This window comes from Psittacula echo, assembly GCF_963264785.1.
Source record: "Psittacula echo genome assembly, chromosome: 4".
Classification (NCBI taxonomy): Eukaryota; Metazoa; Chordata; class Aves; order Psittaciformes; family Psittacidae; genus Psittacula; species Psittacula echo.
In genome coordinates, this window is record NC_137738.1 from 44256211 (window position 1) to 44271566 (window position 15356).

The 15356-nt window shown below is 40.2% G+C and overlaps 1 protein-coding gene across 1 annotated transcript in view; it reads right to left on the reverse strand.

Annotated features, from left to right (window-relative positions):
• PHACTR2 (phosphatase and actin regulator 2) overlaps positions 1 to 15356 on the reverse strand; it is a gene marked incomplete at its 5' end in the record, with an annotated part of 131172 nt that overhangs the window by 14836 nt on the left and 100980 nt on the right. Inside the window, 4 exons of the mRNA XM_080616062.1 lie at positions 263 to 419; positions 2195 to 2388; positions 3636 to 4173; positions 7857 to 8093. Of these exons, the coding sequence (XP_080472188.1) occupies positions 263 to 419; positions 2195 to 2388; positions 3636 to 4173; positions 7857 to 8093 (1126 nt within the window). The remainder of the gene's footprint in view (positions 1 to 262; positions 420 to 2194; positions 2389 to 3635; positions 4174 to 7856; positions 8094 to 15356) is intronic.

The following is a 15356-nucleotide window of genomic DNA, read 5'->3' on the forward strand; positions in this document are numbered from 1 at the left end:
TATTCTCTTCCTCTTTATTCTTTTTATCTTTAAACCAAACAACCCAAACCCTGATAAAGCTTTCAGATTTGTTTCCCGCAGGACAAAAATGCATTACTGACGTTTTAAAGTTTTGTGAGAAATAAAAATCCTGTTTTCCAGACAGTTGTGCCACAAAGATCCTGCACTGCATGTTGGGCTGCATTTAAACTTGAACCCAGTGTTTTCGATTCTCTTCCTCCACCTTGGCCCAATGAAACCACATTTATCCTGCAACTGATACCTCACTAGCTTCGTTCCAATCTGATGTCTGATTTCCTGCCTCTCCTCTTCAGACGTCCTCTGCAAGATGTTTTTGTCTTCTAATTCTTTCTTAGATGGTCTGTTGCCAAGTTTGATAGCAAGAGTATCCCTTGGACGAATTTTACTTGCCAAAGAGCCTGAGGAAAGGAGGAGAAGGGTAGATTCAGTTAATTCATACTTAGGTTACAGACACAAATTTTGAGTAAGAACTCAAATACCTTCCCAAAGCAGCCATGTTCCCACATGCAGAAGAATTTTAATTAACATCAAAAGAGAAATAGTTTTAGTTCAGTTCACAACAATAAAAAGCTGAAAGGCTTGGATGAAAGAGCTACCAGCCACATTGATAGGGAAGTTTCACAAACATCACTTGTCATCTGTGAAGTAACAGGATAAAAATGACAAATTTATATTTAAGTGTCTTTGAAATCTGATACCCTGCAGGTTGGTTTATTTATCTACTTAGTATACTTAACAAGCTGCTGCTCTTTTTCTTCAGCATTAAATGGTTTAGTCTCGTTCTGTCATAATTTCCCTCATTCTCTCAAGTCTTTTTCAATCTAATACCTCTTAGTTCCTGTATAGTGCATTTAGACTTTAACTGATTTGTAAATTAAAACAAAAATACAGTTCAGAAAAGTGCTCTGAGTGCTTGTAAAGTGACCTAGACAGGAACCCCCAGGCACTGAAGCAATCTGTTTGTCCATAAAACAGATATAGTAGCAGCATGGGCCATGCAATTTTGTTAGCCTTAGCCACAGCCAGATGTGGAAGGAAGAGTATTTTTCGTGGCCTTTAGTCCTTCCCTTGTATCTTGATATTTTGACTGAGAGGGGTACCTATGTCCTAGGCTGGCAGATTTTCACCACATCATAACAGTTTGGTAACACCACAAGCTCTCGGCTCACTTCTTGTAAGACACGTGCTGCTGTCTGAATACATGATTGTTTGGTTGTTACCACTTTGGATGGTATTCAAACCAAATGCAGAACTGCAGAAATGTCATCCTCTTGATCTATCTGGCACATCAACTTCTGCTGCACCAGTGGCCAAGGAAAAAACATAAACGTTCATTTTCCCTCATCCCCCTTTGGTACGCAGCACTTCTATTCCAGGCAAAGGTGCAGCCATCGGGTGAGCAGGATCAGGGAACTGATTCTATTGAAAATCAGCTCAACAGCCACCGCTACAAAAATAAACACGAGCGCTGGCCTAAGGGAAGAATGAACAGCTGGGAGCAGGGATTAGGCAGAAGGTGGCCAGGACAACCCCCTTCAGCAGCAGCAAGGACATCTGCCAAATTAGGGTGATAATATAGTCATGGCTCCAGATGAACTTTCAAAGCTGTAAAATTAGATGTAATCCACTGTGATCTCCTCTGTCTGTTAAGGTGCTCCAATGCTTAAGACATCCTGATCAAAGAGGAACAAATTACTTTGAGACAGTGAAGTTGCTGATTGATAGACTTCCTCTACTGTCTACCAAACACTGTCACTCCCACAAGACAGTCTGGAATATCTAGTACAGTTCTCATGTGACTAGCTGAAAGTCACACTGGTGTTTTAAGGGCAGAGGTTCCTGAGATGGGTGAGACAAATCAATGGCTTGCTGATGTCCTAAAGTGTGGGCCTTTTTCCACCCTCATGTTCTTCTGAGTCTGTTCCTCCTATCTTCACTCCCATCCTTGCAATGCTTCATCTGCTCTCACCATTGCATAGGTCCCAGAAGGTTTCTGATCACAGCTGTTTGGGAGAAGTAGGACACCCATTTCTCCGTAGTGGCAAAATAGTAAATCATCTAAACGCACCCCATGCAGCCATACCTCTATTTACTTCACACTAGCATGAGTCAGGCATGCTCACTTAATGCAATGTGGAAAAGGTAGCCTGCAACTTCTTGGTGGGATGCTTACTTTCAGCACTTGCATTATCATCATCATCATCATCATCTGTGTACAGTATTGGCCCATCAGAGTCTGAGTCGCTGCTGAGGCTCTCTCTGCTACTTTCACTCTCAGGAGGAGCAGCAGTGTCAGAAGCCTCCTCCACCAGCTCAGAGAGTGCCTGGTCAGGTGCCTCCCCTTCCTGGTCTTCTTTGGTAGCCAAGCTGTTAATTCATAAGCAGACACAGTGTCACATTAACGCAAGCAGCACAAAACACAAATGGGAGACAGACTGTATAAGCAAGTATGAAAATAAAAGTTCTGTTATTCAAATTCTCTCTTTTAAAAAAAATTACATATATAAAGCATATATAAAGCATGCAGATGTGTACACCTATGTGTATGTATGTATGTTATGAAAAAAATTGCAAATGATCTGGAATGATGTGCTGCAAAGCCTGTACAAAATAAAATCCTAATTCTATTTTATTGCTTGTGTGATGTGACCAACAGTGTATAAAGATTACTAAGAAGAGAAAAACAGCTCATAAATTTGGGGGTGAGAGAAGCAAGTCATAGAGCAGATGGGAATGCAAAGCTTCCTGTTCTGGAAGTGTATCTCTATTTTAAATACAGTTTTACTGCTGTTGAGACCAAAATATTCATGCCCATCACTGATGAACATCGAAAACAGCAGCAGAGCACCCTTTGCTATAGGAAAATCTCTATGTAAAGGAAGAGCAGAGTAAGGGGAGAAGCAGTACAGTATCGTAATGCTGACACAGATGTACTAGCAGGAATTTAAAGGAGTCTCTAGGCCACAGACATCTAGACTAACCCTCTTGGGTTGTTATGAAAGTTCCTGTGGCAGGGAAAAGACAGATTAATAAGCCAGGTTCATTTGCTGCCAACTATTTCTTTAAAAAAAATGTAATTATGACCTTTCTCTTGAACAGATTTTATAATATCTGAGACTTAGACAAGCTACTAGGCAGTGACAGACCAAACACCTACTAAGCAAGGCCTGATAGTTATTTTCAAGTATGCAAGTAAATTCAGCTATTGAATTGAGAGCTTTAGCAGTGACATACTTAATGATATCCACAAAACAAAACAAAACAAAACAAAAAAACCCTTGTAACTCAGCAGTATTTCTTGTTTGCCTTTATAAGAGGGAAATAGAAGCGTTATCAGCTACTGGCTGAACTGCTGATCAGTCTCATTAAGCCACACAATGATGTAGGAGGCAGGTTATGAGCAATGACCTTCTTGGGAAAAATGAGGTACAGCAGGTGACTGGCTCAAAGGCACTGGCAAGGAACAAAATGTGCTGGAATGCAACACAAACCATTATCAGTCAGCAGAAGAAACAAAAGAGATCCCCATGTGCCTGCAGCATCCCTTACTTGAAGAAATGTGGCTTCCTTGGCTGTGGGTCTTACCATTACCCATGACAGCCATACCACCTTACCTCTTTGTGTCTCCTCCACCAGCATCTGGACCACTGTCTAGGACATGGCTCTCGTCTGTGCCATGCTCAGTCTGGAGAGGAGGCTCAGTATCTGATCTGGGGACAGCTGGCCCTGCCGCACAGCCATCTGACACATCTTGAGCATCTGAAGAGACAGTGGGCTGACCAGATCCAGCAGGAAAAGGAGGTGGAAGTGGAGGTGGAGGAGGGGCAGAGGTGGGAGGAGGGGGGACAACAAGCTTGCTTGCTTGGTTTGCATCCTCCGTTTCTGAAATTAGTATGGAAGGTTGCTCAGGTTCGAGTTTTTTTGCCTTTACTTCCAAACTGTTGGCTATGGCACCTGAGGGGGAAGAAGCAGCTCCATCTGGCACTGTTCGCGGGGCTGAATGTTTCGCCATCTTTTTCTTGCCCCTGGGAGTCCCTGATGTGCTCGACTTGCTGGAAGTCTCCTTAGAGGCCTTGGGATGAGATGATGTGGATGGAGATGGTGATGAAGAGGACTTGGAGACTAGCGTTTTTTTCACGTGAGAGGAACCAGCTAAAAGAAGAGAAGAAAAAGCCTTTTACAGTCTCATAACTATATGAATTTTGCTCCATTCCTTCTGCATGTATTGATGTGCTGGTATTTAAAAAATGAAACATATTACACTTGATACTTCTACAACCCATTTATATGCTTGAGATGAGTCAATGTTGCCATTCAGTTTTCACCCGTGAGATGGGAAAAACTGAAACCATGCTAGAATCAAAGTCTTGGGCAAGAACAGTGGAGAGGTTCAGCCTTACTAATGGATGATTCTAGCATTCTGCATTGGCCCATTAAAACTTGCCTGGACAAAAAGAATCCACTATTTATTTCCAATGTGTTTAGTGCCCTATTTAAGAAGAAAAACCCTGCTACTAGAGGTTAGATTAAATTGTGTGACCTTTCCTATTATGTTAATTTTCATCTGAGCACTAGGAGAACACCATGATTTTCCTTATGCTTTTCAAAGAACATCTCAGGACCATTACAGATATCAATTATTTTTCACAATGTTATTGCAAGTGGTGAGCTCCTAGTTAATGGCAAGCAGCACAGGGACAGCAAAACAAGATGTACTTTCAAGTCCAACTGGGCATGTTCATAAAACAGAGGCAGAAACAACTGATCTCACTCAGCAGAAATGCTCTCCAGAAGGGAGGAGGCATTGAAGACCTCTTGCGTATACTGGGAGTTTTAATCTTACCAGTGACCAATTCAGGTAGCCTTGAAAATGTAGTGAAACAAGGTTTTGACACTAGCTGTACAAGCTAGTCCTGCGATGCTGCTGTTTAATCCTGTGACACTTACCATACTGAAGCATTTATGCACAATGCCCAAGTTTGAAAGACATTTCATCCAGCCTGCATGCCCATGTGCATTCCAGCCACATTTCTGATTGCTGTGTTGATGCACCCATCATCTGGACTGGGAGCTTCAAACTTCTGACTTTCATTTAAAAAGCAATAAAAATGATGATCATCTTACGATCCAGTCCTTTTCATCAAAATGCATCCAACTCAAACACGTCTGCTGTAGTAAAAATGCATTATCCTCCAGAGAACAAATGAAAGCATTATAAAAGCTACACAGCAGCCTTGCAGCTAAGCTTATTGAGTCAAACAGAAAGCTGTAACAAAAATCTCCTGAAAGGCTTACTTTACTTATAAGCATTTAAACAAAAACAAAACCCCAGCAGGTTAGGATAGGCCCAAAATACAGATACTGGCCATAACAAGCTCATGATATAAAAATAGCTTTCACAGTGAGAGTGTTCTCAGTCTCAAAGATGGAAAACAATTCAAAAGACACATTATACTGTCCTCTTCTGTGGCTGAGTGTTGTGATTTATAAACAGAGTGCTGTGAGGCTTTCAGTACATCTGGAAAAATCCACAGAAACTTCAGGCAAATCACTGTCGCTCTTTGTTCTGCAAGGTCATTGTAAAGGGCACTGTACTGAATCCACTGATACTGCACTAAGCATCCACATCAAGTACAAATCACTGACTTAATTTACCAGCAAATCAAAAGGAAACAAAGAAATGGTATAGGCAGCAGTTCCTAACTGCAGCGGAAATAGATGGTGGCTCCAACCTGCATATTATTTAGCAGAAACCTCACTGAGTAAGTGTATGGTAGTAAGAAAGGGCTCTGGTTCTCATCCAGCAAAGCACTTCAGCACAGGCTGGAAGTTCAGCAGAACCAGTTACATGCTTATACTTAAGAAGTCCAGTATTATACAGTCACATTATAATTATTGCTGGGAAAATGTCAAAAGATGTTTCCATTGAAAAAAAAACCTTAAATTATTCTCAGAACCTTTCTGGATCTGCAATCAGATACAGAAACTGGAATAATTTCTCCCAAGAAAAATCCTCCTGCATTTTTTTGTAGGTCAGAAGTGCTATTGCTAATGTTGCTTTTGACTGGGCTGGCTGACAATAGAAAATTGTCATGCCTCTTTGTCAGTGGGAGATTTGAATTTTGATTAAATGAAAAATTTCACAGCTGTTATTTGCCTTTTGGCACATGTCCATGCTTGTGTTTAAGTCTCCTTCTCCCAGTTCCACTACTTCAGTTTGAAAACCTGCCTTGGTACCCTCAGGAGAGCTACGGCTCAGTTGTTACTCATATTCTTTTTCTCCTTCACAGGATGGATCACTGGCTGCATCATGCATTCACTATCACAGGGATCCAACAAACCTCTTGTACTAATAGTGCTCCCGGTCAGCTCTGTTTACAAAGTACTGTCTCACTTCACATAATGACATTGTACTTTTAATGCTGGAAGAAATTACCGGAAGAACAGGTAATATTTTATATAAGGGATACATGGACGTATCTTACACCAACTATGGTCTCAAGCACTGAGTGATGTTTCATAGCAAGACTACTGGAAGACAAATCTAGAATGTTAATGTATTTGAATTTAAGGACTCGGATACCTGAGTTTGTTACCAGCCACTGGTCTGAACGTTTCTTAATGCAACTGGTTGTTTTATTTCTGCTGTTATAAGGTTCCTTCACCTAAGAAGTACTGAGTTTTCCAGCTGCATGTGAAATACACGCAGAAAATTCTGGGTTTTCAAAATGTTTATGCTTGTGGTTATCTGATGCAGTAGGGACAGTTAATACCAAGTTAATGGATATTTTATGGCAGAGTTATTATTGTAACTCTAGCAGTCTTGCAATGTTTTCAAACAGTCCTCTTCTGTATGCTTCAAATACAAAATGTGCCAAAATGTACAAGCTACAAAGGGGTATACTTGGAAAGAAAACTGGAGGACTGAAGGGCTTTCAAAGTCTTACAGAGGATTGAAAACACAAGGATTAAATAAGTCTACCAGTGCATATATACAGGCCATTCATCACAATACTGCTTGTGTTTGGAGGTTTTAATTTTGGTCATTATCTAAATTACAACTATTCAAACTCAAGATCAGTACCTTAAAATCAGCTACTTATAATCTTTAATCTAGTATCACTGCTGAATTTCGGTTTAAAAGTATAGGGATAAACGCATCTGCTATGGGCCTGATGGATTGACATTTTCCATTTCCAGTGCACATTTAGAATCACAGCAAGGCAGCAACCATCTCAGGGAAGCCTGGATGTTTCTAATGGTTACAATTCTTTTAATTCTTTTGCTTGTTTTTGATTGGTTTGTTGTTGTTGCTTTGTTTTGTTGCGGTTTTTTTCAAGTAAACCAGCTGGTTCTCAACAGTCTTCAAAGATGTCTTCATAGTTCTATCTTTTACCTCTCTGAGATCTTATAATCTTGTCAAATTAACTGCAATAGTAGATATCTCCAGCAGAAAGTTACAGCAATGCTATAGTGATTTTACTTTGGGACACCTCGTATGTTTTGTTTCAGAAGTCACCTTTTTCCCTGCTGATTTTTCAGCAGTTCTTTGGGTTATTTTGTTGCCAGCATTCACACACGAACTGGGAATTCACTATTGTCTCTGGTATGCTTGATGGTGTTGTGCACACATTCTTTAAACAGCAAAGTGATCTGTCTGGGGTGTTTGCAGACAGCAGAACCAGAGCTCAGTGGGAAGCTGAGCGGGAAAAACATCCATGGCATGCTCTTTAATAATGGTGCTACGTACAAAGGTAGAAGTTATTGTCAGACCAAGCCAAGCACCCCCATGCACATGCGCCCACCAGAACTGGCACTGCCTGTGCAGTACTCACCAGTGTCTCGATTTGCACTGTGACTTGTTGGCTTGGGTGGTGGGAGAGGAGGCTGCTTAGCAGGAGCCTTTCCCTTTTTTTTAGCATGAGGTGCTTCGTTACTCTTATGGCTGGTGGTGGCGGAAGCAGCAATAGCGTTTTTTGGTGGTAGCGGAGCTTTTTTAGATTTAGGCTTAGGCTTGGGTAGTGGTGGAGCAAGGGATGCCGGTATTTCTGGGCAGTGATCAGTAGTGCTCTCTATGGATAAGAAAGTGAACAGAAGCCAACACATATAATGCCACATACATTCAACAACAAGCCCGACAACAATGACTACTTTTTGCTGCTTGAGCTCTTGGGAATCAGGAGAGACTTCATCTTCTGCCTCTTACTGAAGTATTATCCCAGAAAAAATTACCATACATCTCAATTCAAGTCCTCCTCATGGAAGATTTTTGCCTGGCACTTCTCTCAGTCTCATCTACTCTAGACCTCCAAGGATCATTCCTAATGTTCAGTATGCCCAACTAGACTACTGGCTGAAAACTAAGCAAGGGAAATGACATTTACTCTTCTAACAAATTCCCTCAGCTTCTTTCCAGCCCTCTGAGAACAAAAAGCTATAAAACTCAGATTCATGTGAACCTGAATGTGAACAGGGCCATTCTCTCAGCCATGGGTTCAAGTACGCCTATGCAGCTGAAACTTTCGTCTGAAGCAACCCACTCTCCTAAGCTGCAAGCTGCTTACTCACAGCAACTTTATTTTGGGTATCTTCCCCAGGGTATTTCTACTCATCACAAAGAGATGAAGCTAAATCAAATAATATCATTTGCCATGGGAACGCTCTCCTCTCCTGCAAGCTCTTTGGGTACTGTTACAAGACTGCACTTTCAAGAATCATCATTTCCTTAGTCAATAGGAATTTGGACTCTATATATAGTATCATGCAATAGAAATGGCTCTGTAGAGTGAAAGAGGCAGCACTAAGAACCCAATGTCCACAGTGTGCATTTCAGGAGACGGCTTTGGACTAGCTTCAGGCTAGTGCTGTAGATTGCATGCCCGGTAATGCTGGGAGCACAAGTTCCTGAATGTACCTTTTGGCTTAGTTTCATCCAAAAGAAACCTGCCTTGTGTGTTCTGCAAACCAAAGAAGGGTAAGTGGGAATGTGTCATGGAAATTAACTTCAAAACTGCACGCCTAATGCCAACTGTACTGTTAATGTAGGTGAGCCATTTATAGTCAATATGAAATTTTGCAATATAATCACTATGGTTGTAAGACTAGCTGTTCCTAGATCGGAACAGCTGAAGTTCCCAGATGGGAATCTTTATCTATTCACCTACACCAACTCTGTCCATTTGGCCTCAAGATAGCCTTCCCAAACCTTCCAGAAAAAGAGTATCATAAAAGCAAGAGCATACCACCAGAATCATATTGGCTTTATTTTCATGTTACTATAAACTACAGTGGCTGGGGAAGAAAGGAGCCAAGCAAACATTGCAAGGACTTCCATCAGTCTCTTATCACTCAGGAGAAAACTAGTTAATTCTTTGCAGTATATTCTTACTACAGCCTCACAGTTACACGTGTTAAATGTCTATTCCTCATGCTCTTCCTTCCCATGTAAAAGATTCCAAAGAGATAAGCAGCACCTTTTCATTCTGAGATTAGTAGATGAAAAACAAATAATGTGTTTGACAACAGAGACATTCTTCATCTCAGAGACAAAGCCTTTTCAACCTCTGGCTTAAGGCTTGTTAACATGGACCTAATGCGTCACCTGCAGTTATTAAAAGCAGCATGCCCACATTATATCTCCTAATGAACTGAAGGAATTAACACCAGCAGTCCAGTGGCTTCGTCCTTCATTTCCAGCCCATTATAGACTAATAGAGTTTTGCTAAAATTTTGCAAAAACCATTGCATAGCAACGTTTTACAGCTTTCAAACAGATTCTTTTGAGCAGATTCTTGTACTGCCTTTTTGTTTTACAGAGAAAGAACTCCGAATCAGATACAGATTTGGAAAAGAAAGAAACACACATATTTGTTACATTTTGCTCCCCTCTTTTATAGCAAAATGTGTCTCCTTGTGAAATTCTACCTACCTTCATTCAAAGTTGAAAAACTGATTTAATTCTGAAAAAGCAGGACATTTAAAAATTTTAACTCCATTTATAACAAACATGGCAAAAGAAGATTTCCTATTTTAAAGATCATGAAGGCCACAATGATCAGAAAGAATTTCAAGTGTAAAAGATTTTTTATGTACCTTTTACTTATAGGTCCAACATGCTAAAATTTTATTTACTAATAAGAAAAATAAAATTAAATATACACCATTACCATGTTTTGTTTCCAGTCATATTAGCAGAGAAAATACTGAAAAGAGAACAATAACCTAGTAAAAAGAAATATGTCAATCACCATATTCTAAAGTAAAACAGTGCAATTATTTAGAATCTCAGTCAATCTACATTAAAGTATATAACTGATTAAATAATGTATATTACAATTTATCTTCTGATTCAGGAAAAAAAGTACAAAATGTAGGGCTAAAGCTTTACTTAGTTGCAAATAAATATATCTTAGTGACAATCCACTAATAATTTTCAAATTTTCTTTAGAGAAATAACAAAAACTATAAATGAAAACAAAAAATTGAATGGTTCATTCACATCAAAGTTCTTGCTTGTAGAATTCAGTTGTGATTAAAACTGGCAATTTATATAACATTGATTTTAAATGAAATACTATGCCATCACTGGGATCATTTTTATCTAGGACCACTCTTTCCATGCTGTTATGTACATCACACCAAAGACTGGCAGACCCTTTGTGCACAGCAGCATCCTATCTGTTCACTTACAGCACTTACCGAGTCTTGACTGCCCCTTCATTATGTACATGCCCTTTCCTTGGCCTTGACCGATGAATCTGCTTTTTGCACATAGCCATGAGGAAGGCTATAGTGAAGATGATTACCTTTGACCACATCATCCCTCTTGTCATCTTGTTAGCTTTGTTTTTTTAATCTTTGTTAGCTTCCTCTTTTTTTATCTCATCAGATGTAAACTTGACTGCTCCCAGTGTTTGTCTGATCTTGCCCAAACTGTTGCTGTTCGTTTACTCTTGGGATACGGATTTCCAGTTCCTACCTGAACATTATACCAAAGAAGCAAGGTTTTGAAGCAGATGCTTTTCATTGCTATTCTTCTGCTGCCCCTCAGGCTTTGTGGAAAGTCACTGTCCTGCCTCAAATTCCCCTTTGCTGTTATGCTAAAGCTGTCCATTTTCAGGCTGCTGGCATTGTGCTTGCTATCCTGGTCTGGTTTCCTCTTCTTTTTCAGTGCCTAGCCACAGTGTCCTCTCTTTAAGTGCAAGTAGATTGAAGCTTTTTGAGGGTTTTCTGCATTTTTGTAAGACATTACAATAAATTCCTGGTATATACACAAGTACTGTAGCAATAGAAATAACTAATAATGGCAACAGTGGCTTGATCTTGAACAGGACAGGGATGGTCTGATGTCTGTAAATGGCTCCAGATAGAATTATGTTGTAATTGTACCTCCCTAACATGATTCCGCTTGAATATGGACCCTTGGTCTTCATGCCTGTTCTTTCTTTTGCATCTTTTGTCAAAACAAGGAGGCATCTGATTCAGTTCAGACCCATCTATTTGTTCAAGCCAATCTCCCAGGTACCTCAGCACCAGCTGCAATGTATTCATATTACTGCTGTTTTTCTTAATGTAGACATCTGTTCATCATAATCTGACCTTCTAACTAAAGGTCTCAAAAGACCATCAGGTAGGAATATTTTTTATTCACTGCTGCCTTGATCAAGACATCTGTTGTGAGAACAATGTGCCTATAAATTACTCTTTAATTAGAAAAGCAAAGCAAATATTAATGTCCCATTAAGCATTTGATTCAATATGTTTATGTTTAGAATATATTTTCCAAAGGTCTGATTTTCAAAAAAGCTCATTTTGAGATGAGATTTTCTTGTTTCCAGAAACTGTGATTGGGGCCAGACTCTTAAGAAAGCTGTGTTCTCACGTAAACACCTAAATGATGGTCAGGGTTACAAAGTACTCAGTATACAACAGCTCTTGTGGGGATTCATGAAGTCTCAAAGGCTTTCAGCAAGATGCCAATGTGCCATATGCACTGGAAAATCAGATTACTTATTTTGGACACTAAATGTGGGACTTTTTACAAACTCTGGACCAAATGGACCTATGAAAATCCTGGCCGTTGTTGCAGAAGCCACATATGACTGATTTGTATAATACAATTTTTTTTCTTTACCTTTGTAAACTTCTAAGGAACCAAAGGCCAAAGCTTTTCTATCCCAGGACTTTGTCATACAGTGCTGACATTTTTGTTTCTACAGCTAGAGCAGTGACATAAAGCTAGCTCATGGAAAACCAGTAATGCTGTAGCACAAGCATGTAATCTACATCAATTGCAAAGCACTCTTCTCCTGGAAGATGAGCACAACTGAGTCGAGTAACACTGTGTAAAATAGAAGTTGCAAATAACGTATGATTTGTTGTCTTTTGCAGGATAACTTCCTGCAAAATGAAACTCACTAAGAGTTTCGAGAATCATGAGTTTCCTTTCCAGGCTGTGCAGAGAGCTGTGTTTAGATTAATCAAAACCCAGGAAGCTGCCATTAAGGAATATGGGACACAGGGCAACACAAGGTGTCTTTTCTCTCTTTTTTGGACTCATTGACTGTGCTGATGCAGGTGGTCAACTTGTACAAATCCTTTCATAAACTTCAGATTCAGCCAGCTCCATTTTTGTTCCTGCTATGCTACTAAAATTCTGTTCAAGAAAAGACCCATTCTAATTGTTAGAAAGCTTCCTTTAATTTCCAGTCTAAATGTATTTCAAGGCACTGTTTATTCCTTTCTACTTGTGCCAGCATTGTCCTTTAGCCACGTTCTCTCCTGGCTATATACCAACTGTTACATTCATCAAACACACTCAGGCTATCTCAGGCTCCGTTTTGCTAGGCTGAACAAGAACAGCTGTCTCATGATGCTTTTTGCAGCTCTTTTCAGTTTTGAATTAATCTTTCTTGAAGATGGATGAGCAGATCTGTATGTCTGCAGACTTCCAGATCTTACTCTGTGATTTCAACAGCACCATGTCCAAGAGGCTGTGTAACAGAGACAGGGTAAAAAACAGGAGAGGGGAGCAAGGGACAGGTGTAACATCCGACCTAAAGCAACCATGTTCAGATATTTTGCATTGGTTCCAAGATAAAAAAGGAAAAAAAACAACCAACAAACCAAAATATTGACTGCAATTTTACATTGGTAACCGTCCAACTTTTGGGTAAAAAGTAAGCTGTTAAATCAAGAGAGAATACTAAAACATCTTCACTGTCAGCTGCACACTTTCACCATCTTTTGGCCTATGTAAGACTTGGAAAGTCAAAGGCATGTAGGCTTCTATGTTCCCTCACACTTTCTGTATAGATATGCTCTAATAATTCAACGGTTAGTTCATTAAAATCATGTCTACCACCTTCTTTCTGGAGCCACATTAAGGATATCTTTCCCATAAAAAAAGAAAGAAAGTAGTAGCAGCTTTACAATTCAGGGGCTTTCCTTTGCCACTCAACTTCTGTGGGTGAAAGCCTGTGCCTCTAATGTCACCCTTCTGGCATGAGCCAGCCTGGCTGACTTAGTGGACAGGCTCTGCCCAAGTACATCTTTATCTAGAGTAGCTTTCCTTTTAAGAAGATTTGGATTCAGCCACATTTACATAGTTCAGGTGATGCATTGAAGATACACTATTCTTAAAAGAACCGGTTCTAGCCAGCAAATAACTCAGCTGGAGTGAGAGATTCTTTGGAGTCAGGCAAAAAAAATAACAACATAACCAAAAAACCTTTTATGTATGGTGCTCATATCAATTATCTACAGAGCTCAGGAGTGTAGGAGGCCAGCTAGGCACGCAAGAGAGAAGAAAGTCTGCCTTGTCTCTCACAGTGAGTGGTGTGCAACATTAGTTTTCTGAGAGAAAGCAGGCCCTTGGCTGAAATCCTGGAAGATGAGGGTTACTATCTTAAATTCAACAGGTTTTGTTCCACTTTGGGGGAATAAAGCAAAAATTTCTGAGACAATGAACCTAGAAAAACTTACTTTGAAGAACATTCCTTGGTAGACAAACTAAAGAGCTGGTCAGCAACAATGCTTGCGTGTAGGACCAGAGCTTGTCTTTTTTTGATACCCATGAGAAAAAGAAAAGATTGAAGTTAATGTCAGACTTAAGAGAGAGCAAACAAGAGGAAAGAACCTCTGAACCTGATGTACTAAGACCTAGAACTTTTGCCAGCTCTGATATTAGATTTATCTTGTGGGGAAAAAACATTACACAGATTTATCCCATGAATTCATTTGTAAACAGGTCTGCAAACTGTTTCCTTCGCTGAGAGGGCCAGCCTGCTATCAGTGCCATAGGAATATTTCAGAAGCTTATGCTCTTTATCACCCCCAACACCCACAGCACCACAACAGGCTTCCTGCAATGCAATTGGTTATCAAACACACCTGACTGATGGTATGGAAAAAGAAACTTCTTGCTACTTTTTTCTTGGCAGTCTCTTGCTAACGGTTACCGAGCCTTTCACTTCCTCAAGCCCAAGCTAACAACGAAATGTGAAAGTATCTACCAAAATCATGAAGACATTTACCTTGCTGTGAAAAAAATGAGCAAGACCTAAGTTTACAAACCGAATTCAGATACAAACTCAGGGTTCTGTGTTACATCTCTGTGCCAGAGACATTCTGGGAGGATGAAATGAGAAAAGCAGCCCTGACGCAGCGCTGGGAGGTTTTACAACGTGCAGCATGCATGCTGTGTGAGCATGCTCTGTCCCTATACCTAGGGAGGCAAAGAGTGACAATTTTGACACCTATTCCACTGATGTGGCTTTTAGTCTTCTTCAACACTGCTGAATGGGGCAGAAGGCAGAGACTTCCTGGATCCCCTTTGCAATGCTCATACCCCTCCTGGAACCTGAAGCATTGGGGTCTGCTTGGGCTACTGCAGGCAAGTGCCACAGGTCAAGAGCTCTGGCATGATGGTGAAGTTCAGTCTGCTGCCCAGGCAACCAGGGTATACTTTGACATGTTGCCTGTCTACCTCCTGCTCTGTATCCCTTCCAGGGTGCTCACAGAGAATGGGTACAGTTCAGCTGTTTATTTTCTGCAAAAGATGCTAGGGACTTAGTCAAAACAAAAGAATTCAGAATTCAACTCAGTACAAACATAACGTGAACAAATGGTTCAGGAAAAGTATTTCTCTGATTCCATATCTGCAAAGCTTTATCCATCAATTACCTGGTTTATGTAAAACTGTCACCAGCTTCTTATCCTGCCATAAAGGAGAAATTTCTGTTTAAACACCCCGCCTGCATGACTGACATCATTACTACAAACAGTAACAGTTCCACTGTTAAATTGCCAAAAGGAATTTTTTTTCACCAAATATA